This window comes from Carcharodon carcharias, chromosome 7 (genome assembly GCF_017639515.1).
Source record: "Carcharodon carcharias isolate sCarCar2 chromosome 7, sCarCar2.pri, whole genome shotgun sequence".
Taxonomy (NCBI): Eukaryota; Metazoa; Chordata; class Chondrichthyes; order Lamniformes; family Lamnidae; genus Carcharodon; species Carcharodon carcharias.
In genome coordinates this window covers 15,506,166-15,528,705 of record NC_054473.1, presented here as the reverse complement: position 1 = coordinate 15,528,705, position 22,540 = coordinate 15,506,166, and the positions used below count along the sequence as shown (strand labels likewise).

The 22,540-nt window shown below is 47.9% G+C and overlaps 1 protein-coding gene across 4 annotated transcripts in view; it reads left to right on the top strand.

The window, feature by feature from the left end:
• sema3b (sema domain, immunoglobulin domain (Ig), short basic domain, secreted, (semaphorin) 3B) overlaps positions 1-22,540 on the top strand; it is a 428,874-nt gene that overhangs the window by 260,877 nt on the left and 145,457 nt on the right. For 3 of the 4 annotated variants that reach the window (XM_041191338.1, XM_041191339.1, XM_041191336.1), the window contains one exon: positions 8,997-9,175. In XM_041191338.1, coding sequence (XP_041047272.1) covers positions 9,073-9,175 — 103 coding nt within the window. In that variant the 5' untranslated portion in view covers positions 8,997-9,072. Of the gene's footprint in view, positions 1-8,516; positions 8,594-8,996; positions 9,176-22,540 lie in introns of those variants that run through there. The other variant, XM_041191337.1, reaches the window with a different exon arrangement.

Sequence of the window (22,540 nt, the reverse complement as noted above, 5' to 3'; positions counted from 1 at the left end):
GGATGGCAACCCCACCAGCAGAGGTGGGTAGGTGACCAGTGAGAGCCTTCTGCAAGTACTAGATTGAAGAAGCCGGCAGCAGACAGGGCCATTGGAGTGTTGAGCATGGCAGCTGTCTTTTGGCTTGACAGCATCTTTGTGGGGGCATGGAACCTCCACCTCCAGTGGCCACTTGGCCTGGCGCTAGAGGGTCACTTTCAGAGACCTGGCAGGCTCTGCAAATGGCGAGTGTAAATGGCCCCTAACTGGGGCCCTATAGTGGCTGGATCGGTTGGCTGCCTGGTTGGAGTGAGTTGCCGACTTTCTTCTCCGCCTATTCCCGGGAAACTCCCCCGGGAGGCTGACCTGTATGGGGGAGCCATTCTGACGCAGCTTCGCCTTATTTTTCCCCTTTTCCCCAAACCCTGCCTACAGCCCTGTCTCTGCCGGCTGGGAAAATTCAGCTCGTAAGTTCAAATCCCATCACCTCAGCTGGGGGACTTTCAATTCTGTTATTTAAATAAACCTGCAATAAAAAGCTGCCATCATTAACGGTGACCATGAAACCACCAAATTGTCTTTTAAAAAAAAACCCTCTCTGGTTCACTAATGCCCTTTAGGGAAGGAAACCTGCCATCCTTGCCTGGTCTGGCCTACATGTAACTCCAGATCCGCAGAGATGCTTAATTCTTAACTGCCCTTCTGTAATGGTCTAGCTAGCCACTCAGCTGTACTCAGGTAGGCAGCTCATCACCATCTCCTCAAGGGCAATTAGGAACAGGCATTAAATGCTGGCTTTACCAGCGACACCCACATCCCGAATTTATGAATAAACAAAATATTTGAGGCTGTAAAATCTAACTGTAAAAGTGAACACTGGGGTGAGTTCATACACAGGTTAGTTAAGAGGGTGCAGGTCTGCTATTTATTATTGCGCGAGCATTTGAACATTGTAAATGACTGTTTTGCTTCTTCATGCGTCTTTTCCCCACGCCCCTCGGTGTGATTCTGAAATTTGCAATTAATTGTGCACGAAATCTGACATGTGACAAAGGAGTGTTTACATACATAGAGATTTTATAAGCCAAACTTTATAATCTTTGCATGATATTACATGTACAGAAGCTAAAGCTACTTCACTGAAATCGCCTAACTCGGCAATAAGGGATCCAACCCGAGACCTCTGGGTCTTTAAGACTCAGTAGTATGCTGGGCAGTGTAGTGTGCTGGGATTCAGTTAGTGAGGAGCAGGAGGACACTATTAGCCTGTCAGCCCTAACCCACCATCAATGGCTGATCTGAATCTTAACTTCAAGTGCAGAATTTTCCGTCTGGTGGGGTCAACAGAGCAGGATCGGCCGCTGGCGATCGGGTTTGTGCCACCATTTTATGCGGGTGGGCCAATTAAGGCCCGCCCAGCGTGTTTCGCGGCTTCCGGGGACGGCAGGAGTGGGCAGGCAACGACGGGTCCAATGGCGACCCGGCGGCCTGTTTAAAGGTCAAGTTGCAGCCGCTCCAAGGCTGCTGTACATGGCCAGAGTTCGGAGCCAACGCAGATCCAGGCTGGCCACGCAGGAAGGTTAGGGCGGGCGGTCCACGTGCGCCCCGGTTTTCGGACGCGTGCCTTACTGCCCTCCTCGAGGAGGTGGCAGCACGGCGGGAGTTGCGCGTCCCCGAGGTCGGGAGGAGGAGGCCACCCCACTTGACCAAGCGTGCGCGGGAGGAGGTAACGGAGCTGGTGAGCTCCCACGATGTAGTGCGGCGCTCATGGACCCAGTGCCGCAAGCGCTTCAACGATCCGCTGCGCACGGGAAGGGTGAATAGCATGTTGGCATCGTTCACTTCACCCGTCATGTAAACTTCTCCCCCGCTGGCGCCCCAACCATGTCTGACTGGCCTGAGTGAAGGCATGTGTCCTAAGCTGGGTAGCCCTGCTTAACTGCCCTTCTACACTCAGCTGTACCCAGGAAGGCAGCTCACCACCATCTCCTCAAGGGCAATTAGGAACAGGCATTAAATGCTGGCTTTGCCAGCGACACCCACTTCCCGAATTCATGAATTCATGCCTTCAGATGTCTGGCAAGAAGACAAGACCTTAATAAGTCACCTTTCTATTCTCATTCGCATGCCAAGACATTTCAAATGTATTCCTTCGAGCAAGAGATCAACTAACTCGAGATTCAAGTCAACAGGATGGCTTTCCAATCCCCTCTACACCTCCATCCCGCACGAGGCTGTCTCAGCTGCCACGCCCAGCGATGGGGCAGCACCAAGACGTAACACCTGGAAATGTAAGCATAAGGCCCACCATGGGTTCATCACTGGTGGTTTTTTGTTGGCTCCCCTATGAGTTCCTTCTGATTGTGTTTGCAGTGCGACACCATTTTATTTGTGTTACGTTAAGAGACTTTTGTGAAAGCATTAAGATCGTCTAACATGGCTGGGGTGCCTCTTTTCTTGGGAAGGTGGATGGATTCCTGAGATGGTATGAGTGATTTGTGTGTCATTGACACCTATTGACTGGGCCTATCGTCAATGCTCCTCTCCTGACAGATTTGGCACTAACATCTCCAGTATGGAGGCTGCAGCCCAGGCTTGTGTTGGAGGTCCATATGTGCTGTTCTAGCTGAAGGTTCATTGGATTAAAGCCCCCTGGGTGTCCCTGCCTCCCTGGAGTATGCCCGGGTCAGCGTCTACCCCCTCAGCATTCCCCTGTGTATGCTCGTCCTTGGACTCACTGCTGGACTCATCGTGTGCAGCTGCAGCCACTCCATCTCCATCTTCTTCACTCACTGCATCCCCCCTTTGCAGCGCAAGATTGTGGAGAGCGCAGCATTCAACCACTTTCAGCGACACTCAATCTGGGGGGTACTGGAGTGTGGCCCCTGAATAGTCTAGGCATCGGAAGCGCATTTTGAGAAGACCGATGGCTCTCTCCACCACAGCCCTTGTGGAGGCGTGACTTCTAACGTACTGTTGCTCAGCCTCTGTTCTTGGATGGTGGAGAGGCGTCATGAGCCACGTTCTGAGGGGATAGCCCTTGTCACCCAGCAGCCATCCATCCAGCCGGGCTGGAGCACTGAAGAGCCCCAGCACCTGGGAGTGTCTGAGGATGTAGGCGTCGTGGGAGCTGCCTGGGTACCTTGCACAGACTTGTAGAATCAGCATCCTGTGATCACACTATCTGCACGTTCATGGAGTGGAAGCTCTTCCTGTTGACGAAGGCACCGGGCTCACCTGCTGGTGCCTTGATGGTCACATGTGTACAGTCTGTAGCACCCTGGACACGGGGGAAGCCAGCAATGGCCGTGAAGCCTCTGGCTCGCTGTGTCTGACTGGCCTGGTCCCAACAGTAGTGGATGAAGGTCAATGCCCGTCTGAACAGAGCGTCTGTAACCTGCTTAGCACAAGTGTGGACAGCTGATTGGCAGACACTGCAAAGATCACCCACCGACCCCTGGAATAGAAGTTGAGGGCAGCAGTGACCTTTAGAGCCGATGGCATGGGGTGCCCACCCACACAGTTCGCTGAGATCTCTGGCCCAATCATCTGACAGATAGTGCTGACTGTCTCCCTTGACAGACGGAGCCTCCTTCAGCGCTGCAGCTCAGACATATTGAGGTGGCTGCTTCACCGTCTGTATATACCCTGGCAGCAGGATAATGGCATCTTCTGCAGCCCCTTCCGCCTTGGTATACCTTTTGGCCCTACATCCCTTGTGCCTGCGCCTGTCCTCCTAAAGGTAGCTCCCCTGGAGGCTGAATGTGCACTCCTGGCCTCCTCCCCCATCTAGCCCTCCCTTCCTCCTCAGAGGAGGTGCCTCCAGTGGAGAGATCACCTCCCATTCCCAGGCTCAGGGAAACCTACAGGCCCCAAAACAAATCCTCACTGCAGAGTGTTGACCTGAAGGTTATGAGTCCAGTCCGAGCAGCTGGTAAGCTTTTTGAAGTTTTCCAACTCACACAGGCAAGTTTCAGTAACTCTCGTATACAATAACTTTAAAATCTGTGGAATCGCGACCCCACTGGGTCCTCTTCTCCCGCCCGTGGACGAGGTTCATACAAATTCCTGCTACCTGCCCACCCGTTGCGCCCGTGCGACGAGCCGGAGATCGCTCGGGCGCCACAAAATCCCCGCCTGTTGGAGCCTCGAGGGCCTTAAGTGGCCCGTTCACTAATGGCGGGCGCGCAACGGAGATCGTCGCTCGCCCGCCCACCGACATATCGCGATGGCGCGCGGGTGACGTCGGGACGCTCGCCCGGTGTCACCACGCGCGCCATTTTACGCGTCGGCTTGCGGGTTCCAGCCCACCCCCCCCCACCCGTCAAACGGAAAATTCTGCCCCACCTACCCAGCTGTCTTCCATAACCTTAAATGCCCTTGCCGAACTAAAACCTATCTCGGTTCGGAGATTTTCAATTGGCTCCTTCGCCTGAACTAGTTTTTGAGGGAGAGAGTTGCAGATTTCATTTCGATTTGTGTGAAAGAGTGCTTCTTGACATTATCCTGCATGGCCTGGCTTTAGCTTTAACATATTCCTCCCACCAGAGGAAATCTCCATCTACTCTAATTGTATTGAGTAACTAAAAATATTATTACTTCTGTAGAAAGGCCACATTGACAAACACAATTAGCCAATATTATATATATGCGCATATTATCTGGAAAGAAACTGAATTAAAAATACAAGTACCATTTGTGCCAAGAATAAAGATTTCCCAGTGGACAATCTTTTGAGGGACACATGATTGGTGCGGTCAAATCCCTGGTCCCTGCTCCTGGTCCCCCTGTGTGCCTGACGGTCTCAGGCCAGAGCAGTCAGGAAGAAATTGCAAGGGCCAGCAGTATGGGCACATAAACCACACAGGTACTGATTTCCCTGTCTCGCCATCCCAGAAATAATCGACGGAACAAAGCTTGCTGTGCAACAAGAATATCATTTGGTGGTTTTTTTTTAACTTTTGTAAACCTCCCGCTGATATGTTGTAAAACAAATAATTCTGTTGCAAACCTCAAGGCACACTGCCTTAAAAACAAATCTTTGATCTTGCTTCCACATCTGTAGAGATTATTTGAAACAGCTGGAAGTGAACGACACAATTATGGTGCGGCTGTTTGAGTGTGAATCAGCCTGTTCCAAGGTCCAGCTGTGAATTCCTCCCATTCCTTGGACTTTTTTTTGCGGGTCTCAATATTTAATAAATTAAGTTACATATTCCAACAAATAAGATTTTTTTTTGAAGCATCTCTCAATTGATCCTTGAATTTCAAAGGAAAATTCTTTGAGCCATTAAGAAGGTACAAATTAGGAGCAGGAGTAGACCCCTCACGCCCGCACCACCGTACAATATGATCATGGCTGATCTGTTTGTGGCCTTAACTCCACTTAAGCCAGCGGATTGGAAGAGAGCACTCACATCAAGGAGCAGGGTTGACCAAGTCTGTTAATCTCAGCCAGTGTGTAAGTACAAACCAGATTTTCTTTCCTCTAACGCCGCCCTCCTGTCGATGCTGGATTTTGGTGGGACACAAATTGGTTTGGAACTGACAGTTCCTCAGATTGCTATCTCTGAGCCACTCTCCAGTTTGTTGTGTCTGTCACACCTTAAAGGGAAGGAAAGTCTAAGGACAGTAGTTTCTGAGGGTATGGGTTAGACCATTTAGGGCTGAGATGAGGAGAAATTTCTTCACCCAAAGAGTGGTGAGCCTGTGGAATTCGCTACCACAGAAAGTAGTTGAGACCAAAACATTGTATGTTTTCAAGAAGGAGTTAGATGTAGCTCTTGGGGTGAAAGGGATCAAAGAATATGGGGAGAAAGCGGGAGCAGGCTATTGAGTTGGATGATCAGCCGTGATCATAATGAATGGCGGAGCAGGCTCGAAGGGCTGAATGGCCTACTCCTGCTCCTAGTTTCTGTGTTTCTATGTAAACAAGGTACTCCCTCCAATTTCTACAGGAAAGGATAACATATATATATATATATATATATTTAAAATAAATCATGATGGTTAATATTTCCCAAAATTCAGTCCTAGAGATCCACCATCTTGAAGCCCCTCTCCAAGGTCACTTTGAGGACACCACTGATGGAGATTGGCTACTCCCATAATAGAAGGGCTCCAGTCTATTCAGGAGGGGGAATTTTGAACCAGCTTGGGAAAATCCTGGGCAGGTGGGCGGGTTGGGGTACACGTTATGTCAGCAGTGTCGTTCTGCCCCTGTGCTGGTGAGGCTATGTGCTTGCTCCGTCCGCAGAGGCTGGCTGCTGGGTGCTTTTTGGACTGGGGATGGGGAAAGATCTGTCCAGGTTTCCTTACCCAATTGTCATCTAGCACCTCCGGGTCTTAACCTCCATCCCGCCTTCTCTGCTGGAAGCGTGCACGGGTGGATTTCAGGTGAAGGCCAGATTGAGCTCAGCAGCAATGCTTTGACTAGCCTACTGTCGAGAATCACATAGGAACAAAAATGTTCGTTCAGGTGTGATACCAGAAGTGCCTGACACCTGTCTAACACACACAGCATGAGTCAGCAGCTTTCGAAGCTGGAATTGAGGGGGTGGGAATAAAGGAAAAAAGTTACAGGATTAAATTTAAAAAATACAATTATGCTTCTGTTAGAGTGCAAGATTTCACAATCTCTTCCCCATCATTGCAAGTACTAAATCATTGCAAGTATTAGCTGGTTCAGATGGTTGCACTTTCACCTTTGAGTCCAGAGCTTTTACAGGGTCAAATTCCATGACAAACTTGAACAAGCAATCAAGGGCAATATTTCAGTGCAGTGCTGAGGGAGTGCCGCGCTGTTGCAGGTGTGCGGACTTTTGGCTGAGATGTCAAACTGAGGCCCTTCTTGCCTGATCCCACGGATTTTCCTCTGAGGACATAGCAGAGGAGTTCCCCGAGTATCCTGACCAACAACATCCGATCCCATCCCTCAAACAATACTATCAAAATACGGCCATTTACCTCATTTGTTGTTTGTGGGATCTTGCTTTGCACAAATTAGCTGCTCCATTTGCCGAGGGTAACAATGGTGACTGCTCTTCAGAATGAATCAATTGACTTTGGGATGGCTTAAGAATGTCAAAGATGCTATGGAACTGCAAGTATTTTTTCTGTAATTGCTCATCACTCTATTAGGGTGTGTAAGCCTGCATAGATGAAATGATTGGAACTCCTGTACAAACCCTTATAAATGAGCAAATGTTCTTAGACCTTACTGGCCCTTCCTAAGTGTGCAAAATCACTTATACACTTAACCCAGCAACTCCCACCCCTTCAGTCCTTGTAATCATTTTGACAGATATTGTGCCTGATGGAAAAGGGCTGTCAAGATAAAGAGGCAAAAGGGGATTCAGGATTCGGAGGGTTACACCGTAAACCAGATAGAAGTGGGCATCGATCTCATCCAGCTTCAGCACTGTCAGAAAGCCAAGTAGTAAAAAGGAAACCCATTAAACGGTAACTAGCTCTCCAATGTTCTGAGGGAAATGGGTTGAGCCCCTGACAATTTGCTGTCGAGTGAAACTTTCAGCTTCTCGGAGTGACTCTCCATGGCAAAGGCTGGGGGCCAGGGATTCTCCACCCCACACCTTTCTGTTAAGAAAGACAGAAATCTCCTGCTTTATAGACAGCCACCACCACCGCCCCCACCCCACCCAACTCCAGAATTGGGGGTGGGATGTGGGGAGGAGGTGGAGAGTGGGGGGAGTGAGCTGGGGGATGGGGGGAGTGGAGGGAGTGGAGTGGGGGTGTGTGGGGGAAGTGGAGGGGGGAGTGGAGTGGAGTGGGGGGCGTGGGGGAGTGCGGGGGGGAGTGGGGGGAGTGTGGGGGGGAATGGAGGGAGTGAGCTGGGGAATGGGGGAGTGGAGGGAGTGGAGTGGGATGTGGGGGTAGTGGAGGGAGTGGAGGGGGTGTGTGGGGGGAGTGGAGGGAGTGGAGTGGGGGGTGGGGGGAATGGAGGAGGGAGTGAGCTGGGGAATGGGGGAAGTGGAGGGAGTGGGGGGGAGTGGAGGGAGTGGGAGGGGGATGTGGAGGGAGTGGAGTGGGAGGGGGTGTGGGGGAAGTGGAGGGAGTGGGGGGCACGACACGACATACCTTTAGGCTGGTGTCTGCTCCTGTGTAGCCTGCGCGCCTGACATCAGATGGGGTCACTCGGCTGTGTAATTTATTCGGCAATTTGTATAGCGCTGCCGAGCTTCAGGGGGTGGTGGGGGTGAGAGAGAGAGGGGGAAGAGTGAAGATCTGCCTTGACTATTGTGATACACATCTGACATTGCCCCTAACCGTCTCGCTGAGATCTCGAATAAAGAACGGAGATTAAATGTCTTGGCAGCGATGCTTTGGAAGTTGAAAAGCTTTTCTGTTAAGTTCTGTCCATTAGTTTTCTCCATGCAGCCTGCCTCTCTCTCTCTCACACTCCACCCCTCCCTCTCTCTCTCTCTCTGGTGCTGGTGTCTCTTGTATGCAGAGGCAGTCTTGTTCCCCCCCCACCCCCTCCTCCTCCCTCCCTCCCTCCCCTCCTCTCACACACTGAGGTGGATGTAGCTGTTGCCAAGGATATTAAGTATGTGGGGAGATTACGAGCCAGCCAGCAGCTCAGTGCTTGTCCCAGGTAACACGGGGAGAGTGGGGCGGGGGTCTGGCGGGGTGAAGAAAGGGTGAAGATATAGAACCGAAAGCTCCTCTTGTACCTGTTCGGCTGCAAACAGCCACGACAAAAGGGAGCTGGGATTTTTAAAGCGCGGTCCAGGATCTGTTCCTCCTGCTGGAAGTGGACTTAGAGTAAAGCGTTGTGTGTGTGTGTTTGTTTGCAGCCCTGTCACAGTCCGAAACAGCACAAGGTTGGATTTGATTTGGCAACTGAAATATTAAGGAAAAAGGCTGGGTGGTGGTGGGGGGGGGGACTGATCTAACTTTCTGCTGTTCTGTGCCTACACCTCACGGTTGTACCTGTTCCCCCCGCTTGGAGTCTTGCCGAATCCGTCTTAACCCAATGTAACTCTTGCACTTTTCAGGGCTTAGCTGCGTGACTGGCTCTGCTCTCTGAACGCTTTTGGAGGTCTCTCTGCCGTTGCTGCTGTGACAGGAACCATGTCCCGTCTGTGGAATTGTCTCTTGCTCCCGCTGCTCACTGTCCTTGGAGGCCAGGGCCGGACTCTCAGCAGCAACCCCAGGCTGAAGATGTCTCACAAGGGTGAGTAACTTTGCAAACGTTCCCTCCCAGTGAAGTGCATGAGTAGCGCAGGGTGCAATCTCTTAGTGAGGAGCCTGGATGGGACGCCGTGTTTATTTTTATTGCTGCAGGTGAGGTTTAAAAACCCGATCAAACGCAAAAAACCCCCCCCCCAAAAAAACCGCGGGTGCTGGAAATCTGAAATAAAAGCAGAAGATGCTGGAAAAGCTCAAAAGCAGGTCTGACAGCATCTGTGGCGAGAGAGAAACAAGAGTTAACGTTGCGACTCTTCTTCAGCCTTAACCCGAGTCCCATTCGCCCTCTCAGGCCAGCCAAAACATCAGTTTATCAGTGTTTTTTGAAGTGCGTTCATTGCTGTACCACAGCAGCCAATTTGTGCACAGCAAGCTCCCACAAACAACAGTGTGATAATGACCAGTTAATGTGCGCCAGTGATTGTTGGTTGAGGAGTAAATATTGGCCAGGGCACTGGAGAGAGCTCTTCAAGCATTGCCCTGAGGTGGGCAGGGCCTTTGCTTAATGCCTCATTGGAAAGACTTCATGTTATGGAGAAATGCAACCCACCCCACTTATCCCGGTGTGAATGGGCGGTGAGATCCGGTCGTGTGTCCCAAGGCAGATCTGATCAAAATTGAGCAGGAATTCAGCTCCAAGCAGGCCCGCAGATTGGTTTGTGAGGCCATGGGGCAGGAGAGGCGTCGCGGGTGCACCCCAGGGTCAGTCTCGAACTGGCAGGGTGGTCTACTCCTTGCAGCCTCATAGGAACGGAATCTGTCAAAAAAAAGTTTCCTTACTTTTCTTTGAGCGGACCTCAAGGTCCTTTTCTTTCTTAAAAACAATCTCCACCCCTAAGTCAGGCATTAGGACCCTGCACTGCATTTGCGTGGCACCCAACGCCTGTCTCTAGTGGATGCCTGTAATGCATAGAAGCTGTTGGCCTCCAGTTTGGTTGACAGCGTGGTTTCCTGGGGCGATGAGATGCGGAAGGTTGTGACCCAACAGTGAATCAGTGCCTATAAATAGGAGCAATTGGTCCTGTGGTGCAGTGGGTTGTGTCCTTACCTCTGATCCACAGAAGCTCTTGTCCAAGTCCCATTCTAGGCTTGATGGCCACAGAGTGTGCATTCATAATGTAGCCAAACAGGCTAATTATTGATCTACAAATCCTTCCAACACACACCAGTGATAAAGTGGTAACAGTGAGAGAGACTCCTTGTCAGCCATGCTTGATGTGGAGTGGCACCTGTCAAGCTATTACCTCTGGTTTTAGACTGTTTTTATTTATCCTTTCATGGGATGTGGGCATCACTGGCATGACCTTGAATAGAGCCAGTTGGCAAGGCCATTTCAGAGTTGCAATTAAGAGTCAACCACATAGCTGTGGATCTGGAGTCACAAAAAGGCCAGATTCCTTCCCTAAAGGGCCGTCATGAACAAGATGGATTTTTAATGACAGTTGGTGATAGTTTCATAGCTTCCAATGTTGGGATTTGAACTCATGTCCCCAAAGCATTCATCTGGGGCTCGGGATTATTGGCCCAGTGACATTACCAATACATCACTGTCTCCCCCGAGAATACCGATCCCACTTAGCCTTCTAATAGTGCATGGGATCTTTTACATCCTCGTCAGCAGGGAGCTCGGTGTAACGCTTCACCCAAAAAAACATCTCTGACAATGCAGATATCCCCCAGTACTGCACTGGTGTGTCAGCCTGGATCTTGTGATCAATCCTCTGGAAGTAAGACTCGAAGCCAGGGCCTTCTGACTCAGAAGTGAGAGTGCTACTCTGAGTCACGGCTGACAAAATTTTATATACGTATTTTTAACTATGTAGTGATGTGGCAGAATTGCCCTGCTCTCTGATGTGAATTAGTAGCACCGGAGTGGGTTTGAGTCTGTAGCTTTGAAGGCTTTCTTGTTGTAAGAAGGAACTGAAAGAGTTAAATTGTTACAGCAGAGGGGCACAGCATTGGCAAGTTTGTCCGTTGAATACAGTTGAGACTGCTGCTGGGCTGAACCTTGTCCTTAATCAAACAGGCCATTTGGTTGGGTGGGGTGGGTGGTGGGGGGATTGGCATTTGTCTTTACAATCATTGTTTGCCTGTTAAACTGTTCCCCTCAGCGAAGGAATTCCTGAAGTTTGACACACTGGATTTGAAATCCGGAGTCACCGTGCAGAGCTCTCTATCTGAATAGCAAGAAATAGGAGGGGAATGGAAAAAGCTAGATGGTAAAGGTCGCATGGGATGTATCTCTGCTGAAATTCTGTACACCTTATCCACAAGGGCAAAAGGGGAGGGTGTCAAAATCGGCTCCTTTGGAAAGAGGCAGGCCAGAATTTCCTGGGAGTGTTTTGACGATCTGGCTTTCTGGGGTGTGTGGAAGAGGGGGTGGAGAAGGTACTCACAGAGAGCACAGCCTGTGAAATTGAAGGCGTGCAGCTTATTATTTACTGATCAGAAGTGGATGAAAGATCGCTGAGTGGCAGGTTCTTGGCACGCTGTTCCAGAGAAGGAGCACATTGGATCACATGCTCCCAAATTCTGAACTCTCACCTCTATTAATTGTAACGCTGGCATTAAGACTGCAGCAGTTGGACACAAGGACTCCGTGTCTGCAAATAATCTGTTTTTGTGATTTTGATTGAGGGTTGAATATTGGCGAGGACAGCAGTGATAACTCCCATGTCCTTCCTCAAAATCGTTCCAAAGGACCTTTTATCTACGTGTGAGAGAGCAGATCAGGCGTAGGTTTAACAATTCATCTGAAAAAAATGATACCTCCAACAATGCAGCATTCCCTCAGTAGTAGGCCAGCTTTGATTTTTGTGTTCAAGTTACTGGAGTGGGTCTTGAACCCATGATCTACTAACTAAGAGGCAAGAGTACTACCCACTGAGCCATGGCTAACCCCTATAGTGAGCTGAATTCCACCCTTTCAGGTATGCTGATGCAGAAGTATCTGAGTCTTTTCATTTAAAGGACCATGCATTCCATTCCCCAGCACCATCTATTCTGTGCTTCCATTGCCACACTGGATGCCTGACATGAAGTGGGTGAACATGGGAGCAGGAGTAGGTGCGTAGCCCATTGAGCCTGCTCCGCCCTTCAGTACAATCATGCCTGATCTTCAACTTCAACTTCACTTTCCTGCCCATTCCCCATATCCCTTGATTCCCTGAAAGACTAAAGATCTGTCTATCCCAGCCTTGAATGTATTCAGCAACCCTCTTGGGGCAAGAATTCCAAAGATTCACAACCCTTTGAGCGAAATAATTCTTCCTAACCTCAGTCCTAAATGTTCGGTCCCTTATCCTGAGATGGTGCCCCCGTGTTTTAGACTCCCTGAGCAGTGAAACAATCTGTCGGTGTCTACCTCGTCAAGCCCCTTTGGAATCTTATTTCAATGAGATCACCTCTCGTTCTTCCAAACTCTAGAGAACATGGGCCCAATTTACTCAGCCTTTTGTCACTGGACAACCGCCTCATCCCCGAGAACAGTTTAATGATGCTGCAGATCATCATGGAAACCGCTTGATTTTCCATCCATCCACAGGAATGAACACTACGCGATTTCTGTAGTGGGCTTCAGATCATGAGAGGCTGGCTTGAAAACCTGCCCCCCACCCCCCCATATCTCCAACTGTATGTGGGAGGTCCGCTGGTATTGCGGAAAATCCACTTCCATCATCATTGCTTGAGCTTGCGGGAGGGTTTTTGGGGGCTTTGTGCATGCTTTGGGCCTGGGAACTTTGTAACAGATACCTCAGCTCCACTTACTGGACAGGTGCTGCCGTGAACTATTACAACAAAGCACATGGCGTGTATATGCACACACACTGTCTGAATTCAGAGTCTGTGCCCCTGCCTTAAAGGGGCACTGGCCATACTGAGGTTGGGTGTGGGCGGGTGGGGGAGAGGCAGCGCAGATAAACATATGACACATTCTTTCTCTGTGTTAGCCAAGCTTTGATGCAGTAGGGCGCTTCACATCAGAGATCATAGCAACGCGAGGTTTCATTGTGTGTGTCCACATTGTGCTAAGTCTTTATAAGTCTTTACCCTCGCCCCATGATAAAGCTAGTGGCTTCTTTTAAGCATTGAATAGTTTCTGTGTTTGATAGAGGCATGTATTTTAACAGATTGCTTTAGGATTTTGTGTTTTATAATCTGCTTAAATTTATGGAGCGCTATTGGGAGTTGAATGGACAGATTGTGGAGGGTCATAATGGCATCAAGAGGCAATGATGTCTCACATGCTGGGAGAAGGTGGATGTAGGAGCAGACATTTTATGGACTGTAACCAGTTTATAATATGTCTTTGGCATTTCTCCCAAGAGCCCAGCTGATGGCAGTGAATGCGCTCAAGGTTTACAGTGCAGAAAGATGCTCACTTGGCCCATTGTTTCTGTGCCAGATCTTTACCAGCACCATCTAACCCCACTACCCTGCTCTCTCCCTATAGCCCTACCATAGAAGGGCCACAGCAGAGCAGAATGTTCCCCCAGTCAGTGGTGAGGTATCTGTGCTCAGACGGGGGTGGCAATATAATCATTCAATTGTACAGCAGAAATGGAGGCCATTTGGCCCATCATGTCTGTGCTGGTCCTTTCGAAGAGCAATCCAGCCAGTCCCACTCCTTAGCTCGGTCCCCAGGTCCTGCAATTTTTTAATCCAATTCCTTTTCAAATGCTATTATCAGATCTATTTCAATCATTCTAATCAAACAGTACATTCAAAATATGAAACATTTGCAGTTTTTAAACAGTTTATCTTCCTGTCATTTCTGAGTCTTTTGCCAGTTACCTTAAATATGTTCCCACTGGCTTTTTTCCTTTATTCTTTTATGGAATGTGAGTGTCACTGGCAAGAGCAGCATTTGCTGCCCATTCCTAATGGCCCTGGAACTGAGTGGTTTGCTAGGCCATTTCAGAGGGCAGTTAAGAGTTAACCACATTGCTGAGAGCCTGGAATTGTAGGCCAGACCAATAAGGATGGCAGATTTCCTTCCCTAAAGGACATTAGTAAACCAGATGGTTTTTTACAACAGTCGATGATAGTTGTCACGGTCACCATTACTGAGATTAGCTTTCAATTCCAGATTTTATAAACTGAATTTAAATTCCACCAGCTGCTGTGGTTGGATTTGAACTCAATTGGCCCCTGGATCACGAGTGCATGACATTATCATTACGCCACCTTCTTCCTCTACAAATAAGTCAATTCCATCTTCTGCAACATGAAGAACTTAAGAGAATACGGTCTGTACTTTGGACTCCCTGGAGGTAGCAGGCCAGGTTGATAAGGTAGTTAAAAATGCATATGGAATCCTTTCATTTATTAGCCGAGGCATAGAATAGAAGAGCAGGGAGGTTATGGTGGAACTTGAATGAAAGGCTTAACATATGAGGAACGTTTGAGGATTCTGGGTCTATACTCGATGGAGTTTAGAAGGACGAGGGAGGATCTGATTGAAACTTACAGAATACTGAAAGGCCTGGATAGAGTGGACGTGGGGAAGATGTTTCCATTAGTAGGAGAGACCAGGACCCGAGGGCACAGCTGAGAGTAAAGGGAAGACCTTTTAGAACAGGGATGAGGAGAAACTTCTTTAGCCAGAGAGTGGTGAATCTATGGAATTCATTGCCACAGAAGGCTGTGGAGGCCAGGTCATTGAGTGTATTTAAGATGGAGATAGATAGGTTCTTGATTGGTAAGGGGATCAAAGGTTACGGGGAGAAGGCAGAAGAATGAGGTTGAGAAACTTATCAGCCATGATTGAATGGTGGAGCAGACTCGATGGGCTGAATGGCCTAATTTCTGCTCATGTACAAAATTGTGAGGAGCCTAGATAGAGTGGAGGGGAAAGGCCTATTTACGTTGGCAGAGAGGTCAGTGACTAGGATTTAAAGTGATTGGTAGAAAGATTAGAGGGGAGATGAGGAAAAAGGTTTTCATCCAGAGGGTTGAGGGGGTCTGGAACTCACTGCCTGAAAGGGTACTAGAGTCAGAAACCCTCATCCAAACACATTTTAAATGAGTTATACACCTCAACTACCATAACCTGCAGAACCACAGACCAAATCTGGAAAGTAGGATTACGTTGGGTGGCTTGTTTCATGGTCAGCACAGACACAATGGGCCAAGTAGCCTCTTTCTGTGCCATAAACTTTCTATGATTCTATGACTGTGACAGAACAACACAGTATATTTCCCACCCACCATCCTGACTTGGAAATATGCCGCCGCTCCTTCACTGTTGCTGGGTCAAAATCCCAGAACCCTCTCCCTAACAGCACTGCGGGTGTACCTACACCACATGGACTGCAGCTATTTCCACCTCCCTTACCCTCAGGACAATGCAAAATGCAGACCTACCAGCCTCAGCAGGGATTGAAACTACTGGGGAGGGGGTGGGGAGTGCAGCAACATTTATGACTGTTTATCCCGGTGGAAATCGATCGCAGAACCATGGATTGCAGTTGTGAAAGTGGAAGATACGAATTAGGGTTTCTTTTTTTAGGGGAGAATCTTTAGCTGGCAGAACAAATTTTCAGGGAATTCCTCTTCCTGCCACCTTCCCCAACCACCACCCCTGATTCTCAATATCACCCACCCACTACCTCACCCTCCGCCCCAACTCAGGTTGGGATACATCAAGCTGAAAATCAAGTGCCTGCCCAGAATTGGACCTCAGTCCTGTTAACTCCAGGATTTGCCATGGGATCAAGGCACTTCCTTGGGCAGAAGTTAAGTCCGTCCTCAGATATGCCCCAGGGAGCTTCTGCAGGAGTTTCTAAGCTAGTACGTCACTGATCGTGACCTGAATGTGTGCCAAGGCAAAATAAATGGGTCGAGGGATGGCATTATTGTTATGATAGTTGAATTTTCCATTCAAATTCTTGAACGACCTAGGTATTACCGCAGTATCTTTAGCTGCTTTCGATACAGGAACTTCAGGAACTGCTACTTCAAAACACATATAATTGCCTCCCCCTGTAGAGGGTCTGTACTGAGATACGACTGGATATTTGCTGCGATACTGAGCATCTGGCACATTATCTGATTGTATATACAATTACAAAATGTAAATGGCAGATGTGTTTAGTGTCGCAAGAGTTGATTGTGTTATTCCGCTTTCCTGTAGATCTGGCAGGAGGGTGTCTGGTAAACGGATCAACAATGAAAATGCTCCTTTTGTATCACAAGTCAGTCTTCTACAAACTATGAAAACAAAGAATGTAGCAGACTGATCCTTCTAACTGCAGGACTTGTCCATCTTCGTCATCTTTCTGTCTCCTTTGTGATTTGGCTCTGCTTCTACGTGTCACTTATTTATATGGGCTGAATTTTACGACCCCCTCTCCCCGCCCCACCGCCGGCCAGCATATTTGAAGGCGGGGGAGGGTGGCGGTGCTTGTAAAATGCAGTGCGTGACCTTTCCACTGCTTTCCTGCCTGCCCCTGACCTGCTTCCCATTTTACGAGAGGGGGGGTGGGTGGAGGCAAGGGAGGGGTCAGGCAGCCTGTCTGCCCTTGTGCCTACTGAGGGCCTTAAGTGGCCAGTTAATGGCCTCTTTAAGTGCTTCATTTTGCCGCTGCCACTACTTTACCCACGGCAGGGGTAGCCCAAGCAGATTTACTGCACAGGCTGGCGTCAGGCAAGAGGGAGGGGGAAACTTCTTTGAGCGGCCCGTGTGCCTATCGGAGGGATCCCTCGCCAAAGTCATACCACCCCACCTCACCTTTATCTCCCTGGCTTCTTAAACTCAGACGCCGTGCCCCCACCATCCCAGCATGCCCCCCACCCCCCCCCCCCCCCCCCCCTCCCCCTCCCCCTCCCCAAGCCCCCTCACTGGGGTCTGCCATTCAAAGCCCGCTGATACCCTGGATTTATCTCGAAGTCTAGCTCCATAACCACCTCTTGTTCGGGGTCTGCCTGTAGTCCCAGCAGTGGCCACTGCTCAAACCTGGCGCTGCTGGGTCGACCAAACTGTCAGCCAATCAAGTTGGTCAGCAGCTGTCTAAGGCAGGACTTCCTCTCCAGATGGGGACAGGATTCTCCTCCTGAGCCAATTACTGTCCCTCTGAGCATAAAATGGCTGCAAGGCAGCTGGCCTTCTAGTGGGTGGGATCCTTACTGGTTTTGTAGTCTAGGGTGGGGAATATGGCACCCTGTAAAATTCAGCCCCATGTTTCAACACGGCTACAACAACAACTTGCATTTATATTGTGTTTTTAACGCGATAAAATGTCCCAAAGTGTTTCAACAGCACGTAATGGGGAGGTGATGGCATAGTGATATTATTACTGGGCTAGTATTCTCGAAGACCCAGGGTAATGTCCTGGAGTCCTGGGTTCACATCCCACCACAGCAGATGGTGAAATTTGAATCCAATAAAAATCTGGAATTATAAGTCTGATGATAACCATGAAACCATTGCCGACTGTCATAAAAACCCATCTGGTTCACTAATGCCCTTTAGGGAAGGGGATTCGCTGTCCTTACCTGATCTGGCCTACATGTGACTCCAGACCCATAGCAATGTGGTTGGCTCTTGAATGCGCCCTGAGCGAGGTCAGTTAAGGATGGGCAATAAATGCTGGCCTAGCCAGATCCTGTAAAAGTGAATGAAAATAAAATCAAACAAAACTATTGACATCTGTTCCAATATTAAGAACAGATGAACAAAAGCTGCTCAAGAGGTTTTAAAGATTGTCTTCATGGATGAGAGAGAGAGTTAAGGGTGGTGGAGAGGAACACTCTGCAAAGAGGTGAAAGCACAGCCAATAATTGATGGCGCAGTGAAAATCGGGGATGCGCAAGAGGCCAGAATTGGAGGGTTGCAGAGCTGGAGGAAGCTACAGAATTCACAAGGCTTTTTGATATGGTGTGAAGCCTATATATTGTGACACACAAGCTATTGTTTGGTACAGGCTGCATGGATCAGAGTGTTTTGTCCATCATTGTTTGTGTGTTATTGGAAGCAGGGAGAAGGGGCTAAGCTGAGGCCCCAAGCTCTCAAGCTTCTCCTTGACCACCTGCACAAATAGGTATTTTGATGGTTGAATTCCATCCATATTCAACGGCTTAAGGGAGGAGCGGAATGTTTCTCAACATTAAAGGCACTTTATAAAATGCAAGTCGATGTTCCTGTTGAATTGCCCCAGGATTTAAGCCATTGTTGTAACTCATTTAACCAGTTTTCCATCTGTTCTCATTCAGTTACTCTGAATGGTTTCAAGTAAGAAAGGCATGCATTTTTTATAGCACCTGCCCCCTCATGATGTCCCGAAGTGCCTTGCAGCCAATTAAAGACTCTGAAGTGTAGCCACTGTTATTATATAGATCTTCTGCCTTCACTATCCACTGTATCTAGGATGGCTGATCATTCGTTTGTCAGGAGTTAAGGCTGAAATGTCACCACTGACTCATTGTGCATTTGGAGATTAAAGCTAATGTCCTGGGGGAGGATTTTCATTGAGAAGCTCAAACCTTCTCTTTGACATCGTTGACATCATTTACCCATAGTGCTTGGCTGGTAACGAAGTCTCAACAACATGTTGTTGTCAATTCAGGAATCTGGGCCATTGGTTTTATGCACCATTCCCATGGATGTATCTGCGTTGTTTAGGATCTCTTGTGAACTAAACAATGGTTTCAGAGACAGCAGAGCTAATTAAGAAAAGCCAAAGTCTGGATTGTAAACTTGGCTTTGGTCCATCCACAACTCAAGCTAGATTGCAGCTACTCAAGGCAGGTAGTGGTGTAGTGGTAATATCACTGGGTTTATAAATCACTTGGCCCAGGCTAATGCATTGGGGGAGCTGGTTCAAATCCTACCAAGGCAGCTTGTGGAATTTAAATCCAATGAATAAATTTGGAATGTAGCTCTAGTTTCCATAATAGTAACTGTGACATCTATCATTGACTGTTGTTTAAAATAAAGCACCATCTGGTTCACTCGTGTTTTGCTGTACTTACCCGGTCTGGTCTACATGTGACTCCAGACCCACAGCAATGTGATTGCCCTCTGAAATGACCTCGCCTGACCCTTAGTTTAAGTGTAACCAGGGATGGGTAACAAATGCTGGGCCTTGCCAGTGATGCCCACATCCCATGAAAGAATAGAGAAGAAAAGACCCATTTTTTAAACACAATCTGTTCATATTGGAGGTTTGTACTGTGTCACATAATTATTGTAATTCATAAGAACATAAGTACACAAGGAAAAGGAGCAGGAACAGGACACTTGAGCCCTCAAGCCTGCCCCACCATTCAATAAGGTCATGTCTGATCTTTTATCTCAACTCTGTTCCTGTCCTGTCCCTAGAAGTGCAAAAATCTTATCGATCACAGTCTTGAATATGGTCATTGACTGAGTATCCATAGCCCTCTGGAGTAGAGAACTCCAAAGATTCACAACCCTCTGAGTGAAGAAATTGCTCCTCTTCTCCGTCTGAAATGGTCGATCCCTTATCCTGAGACTATGGCTCCCTAGTTCTGGACTCTCCAACCAGAGAAAACAGCTTCTCAGCATCTACCCTGTCAAACCCCCTAAGAATTGTATGCGTTTCCATGAGATGATACTTATAAAATTGTATAAATTCATTTTAATAAATGATGCTATTAACAAAAGCACTATAAATTGCAAAATAGTGTACTTTATAGTGGTTTGTTGATATTAAACTTCAGTGGTAAACATCAATAGACTGTGGAACTGTGGAGACTGAGGGAGGTGGGGGGAGTGGGAGTGGGACCATTTTAAAAGTCCTAAGATAAAATGGCATCAATAGTTGATGATGTGGTGAGTCCTGATCTCAATGCAATAAGCGTGTAGGGATAAGGTAGAGAATGAAGATGGTCAACTCAGAGTTTAGGAGGACCAAGAGAGGAAAGCTTGGAGTAAAAATGAGCATGGTCAAACAATGACCACAGTCCTAATATCTCCTTATGTGGTTGGCTCAACATCAACTTTTGTCTGATAATTAATGCTTCCATGAAGCACCTTGGGATCTTTCAAAAGATTAAAGGCAGCATCTAAATATAAGCTATTGTCGCTGTTCTTGATAATTTATCAATAAAATAGATAGGGACCAGAAATGTTAGGACAGAGCAAATGCAAAAGGTTAAGGATTTGAGTGGAGCTGATCATAATCCATTCTCTATTGGAGGTTTGAAACCCCCACCCTGACAGGTTCTAAATTAGTCCGTGTATGTAATACACTGATACTAGAACTATTAACTGGTGAAGTAATGGGTGAGCGCGTTTCCTTCTGTAACTCACAGTGCCTCACATCAAACCATTCCAGAGCCCCCAATCCCAATACCATTAGTTGGTATGTGAAACTACCCCAAATATTTCTCACATCAGATGTGTAGCTAAGAGTCTTAGATCTCAGCCAAGCGAGTGGCATCAGGTTACTGTCAATACGATGGGCATAAATCTAGACTGCAAATCTGGGGTGAAATGGATCCTGCAGAGCTGCTATTGTGATGCTTTCTGACCCTGCACTCATGCTCGGGTTGAATTTTGTCATCGAGGCTGCAATTATTTGTTCTGGGTTCGAGCACCTGATCGCCTCGCTTTAATCCTTATTTTAATCTGTGGTATGTTCAAGAGAAACTTAACTTTCAGTATTAAATTCAGTCCAGTCCTCCGTTTATCAGGGGTGTTTAGTAAACATGCATTTTCAAAATGCTCTGTCCTGATAGTTTGCTCTTCTAAGGTCAGTCACACAAACCCTTTGTACCCATGCTTGTGCCCTCTCGAAAAGTGGAGTTACGCTTGGGAGGAAGGGAAGGGAAATGCTGCCTTGATTTTTGTGGGTTCTTCGAACAGAAAATGTGATATGAAACAACAACTCATCTTTATATAGCTCCTTTAACATAAAACTTTCTGTGGTGCTTCGCAGAAGCATTGCAAAACAAAGTATGATACCGTGCCACATAGGGGGAATATTAGACCAGATGATCAAATCCTTGGTCTAAGAAGCAAGTTCTAAGGAGCATCTTAAAAGAGGAAAGAAAGGTGGAGGGGGTAGGGAGGGTATTCCAGGGCTTAGAGCCTAGGCAGCTGAAGGTGCAGCCACCAGCCAGGATTGTTTTTCTTTGATTGTGCCTCTGGTTCCCTATTGGGGCCTCTCCATTTCCATTCCCACCCATTGCATCAGGCTGTTCACCTCTTGGGGACTTTGGGGTTATTTCAATTCCTATCCTCAGTGGGGACTATGCAGAGCAGGCCTCGTCCAACACTGGCTGGCCCTTGCGCTTCCTGATGGGATAATAGCATATTAGACTTGCCAAATTGCTGGGTCCTCAGGATATTGGTTTGGCCAGTTTAAACTCACTTCCTTGTGGGACAGTGAGCTCATGACATTAAACTGCCCTTAGTTCATTGGCAGCATTTCTTAGAGAGACCACAGGGGTGAAAATGTACCATTAGTAGAAAGTGGATGGAATCTTTCTAAAGTGTCAATTAAACCACATTAAATTACGTTGTGTGATGTGAACGCTCTCTACTCTGATACAACAATGAGGTTTGAAATCACATTTTCTGATTCAGTAAGTAAAGAATTTATTTTACTAAGCGTGTGGAACAAATTCAAGACATCCGAAAGCACTGGGCAGCCAGTGGATGTTTTGAAGTGTAACCAATGTTGTTAGGTTGGCAAACACAGCGACTGATTTGTGTACGCTCAGTAAATGAGATTAAAGACCCAGTAACCAGGGGTGAGCGTTGGTTCAGGTTCAGTTATTCTCTGCTCTTCTTCGAAGGGATCTGTAACATCCACCTGCACAGTATAACATCTCATCTGAGAGACAGCACTGCCAGCAGTGCAGCGCTCCCTCAGTACTGCACTAAAGTGATAGCCCAGTCTCCAGGGTTGGGGTGGGGTTTGAATCCACAGTGGCCAGAGCACTACCGACTCTAAATCCTATCAGATAACGTCATATCATGTCTGTCTATCTGCTACTTTAAAGAAGGCACAGCCCCATTTAAAGTGTTGCTACCTTTTGTAAAATAGAAGGAAACTGAACATTGTACAATGGCCCCGGTCTTCTGTTCAAATTGGGGGTTGCGCCCCGAGGTACCCAGGCAAGGACTGCACGGGGGTTTCCCGGGAAGTTTTAACTTTCAGTGGACAGTTACCCTGCTTCTGGAATGCTCCAAAACTCTGATTTAAATCACAGACTTCGGATGGGTTCTGACTACCTTAGCGGAATAGTTACCCTAGAAAAGTTAAAAGGATTAAAACCACTTCTAACTCTTGGGTAACTATACTACTGGCACCCTGAACCCCCGCACTGAATTCCACGGCTACCACCCCAACTCCCCCACCCCCTGACTGCCCCCACAACC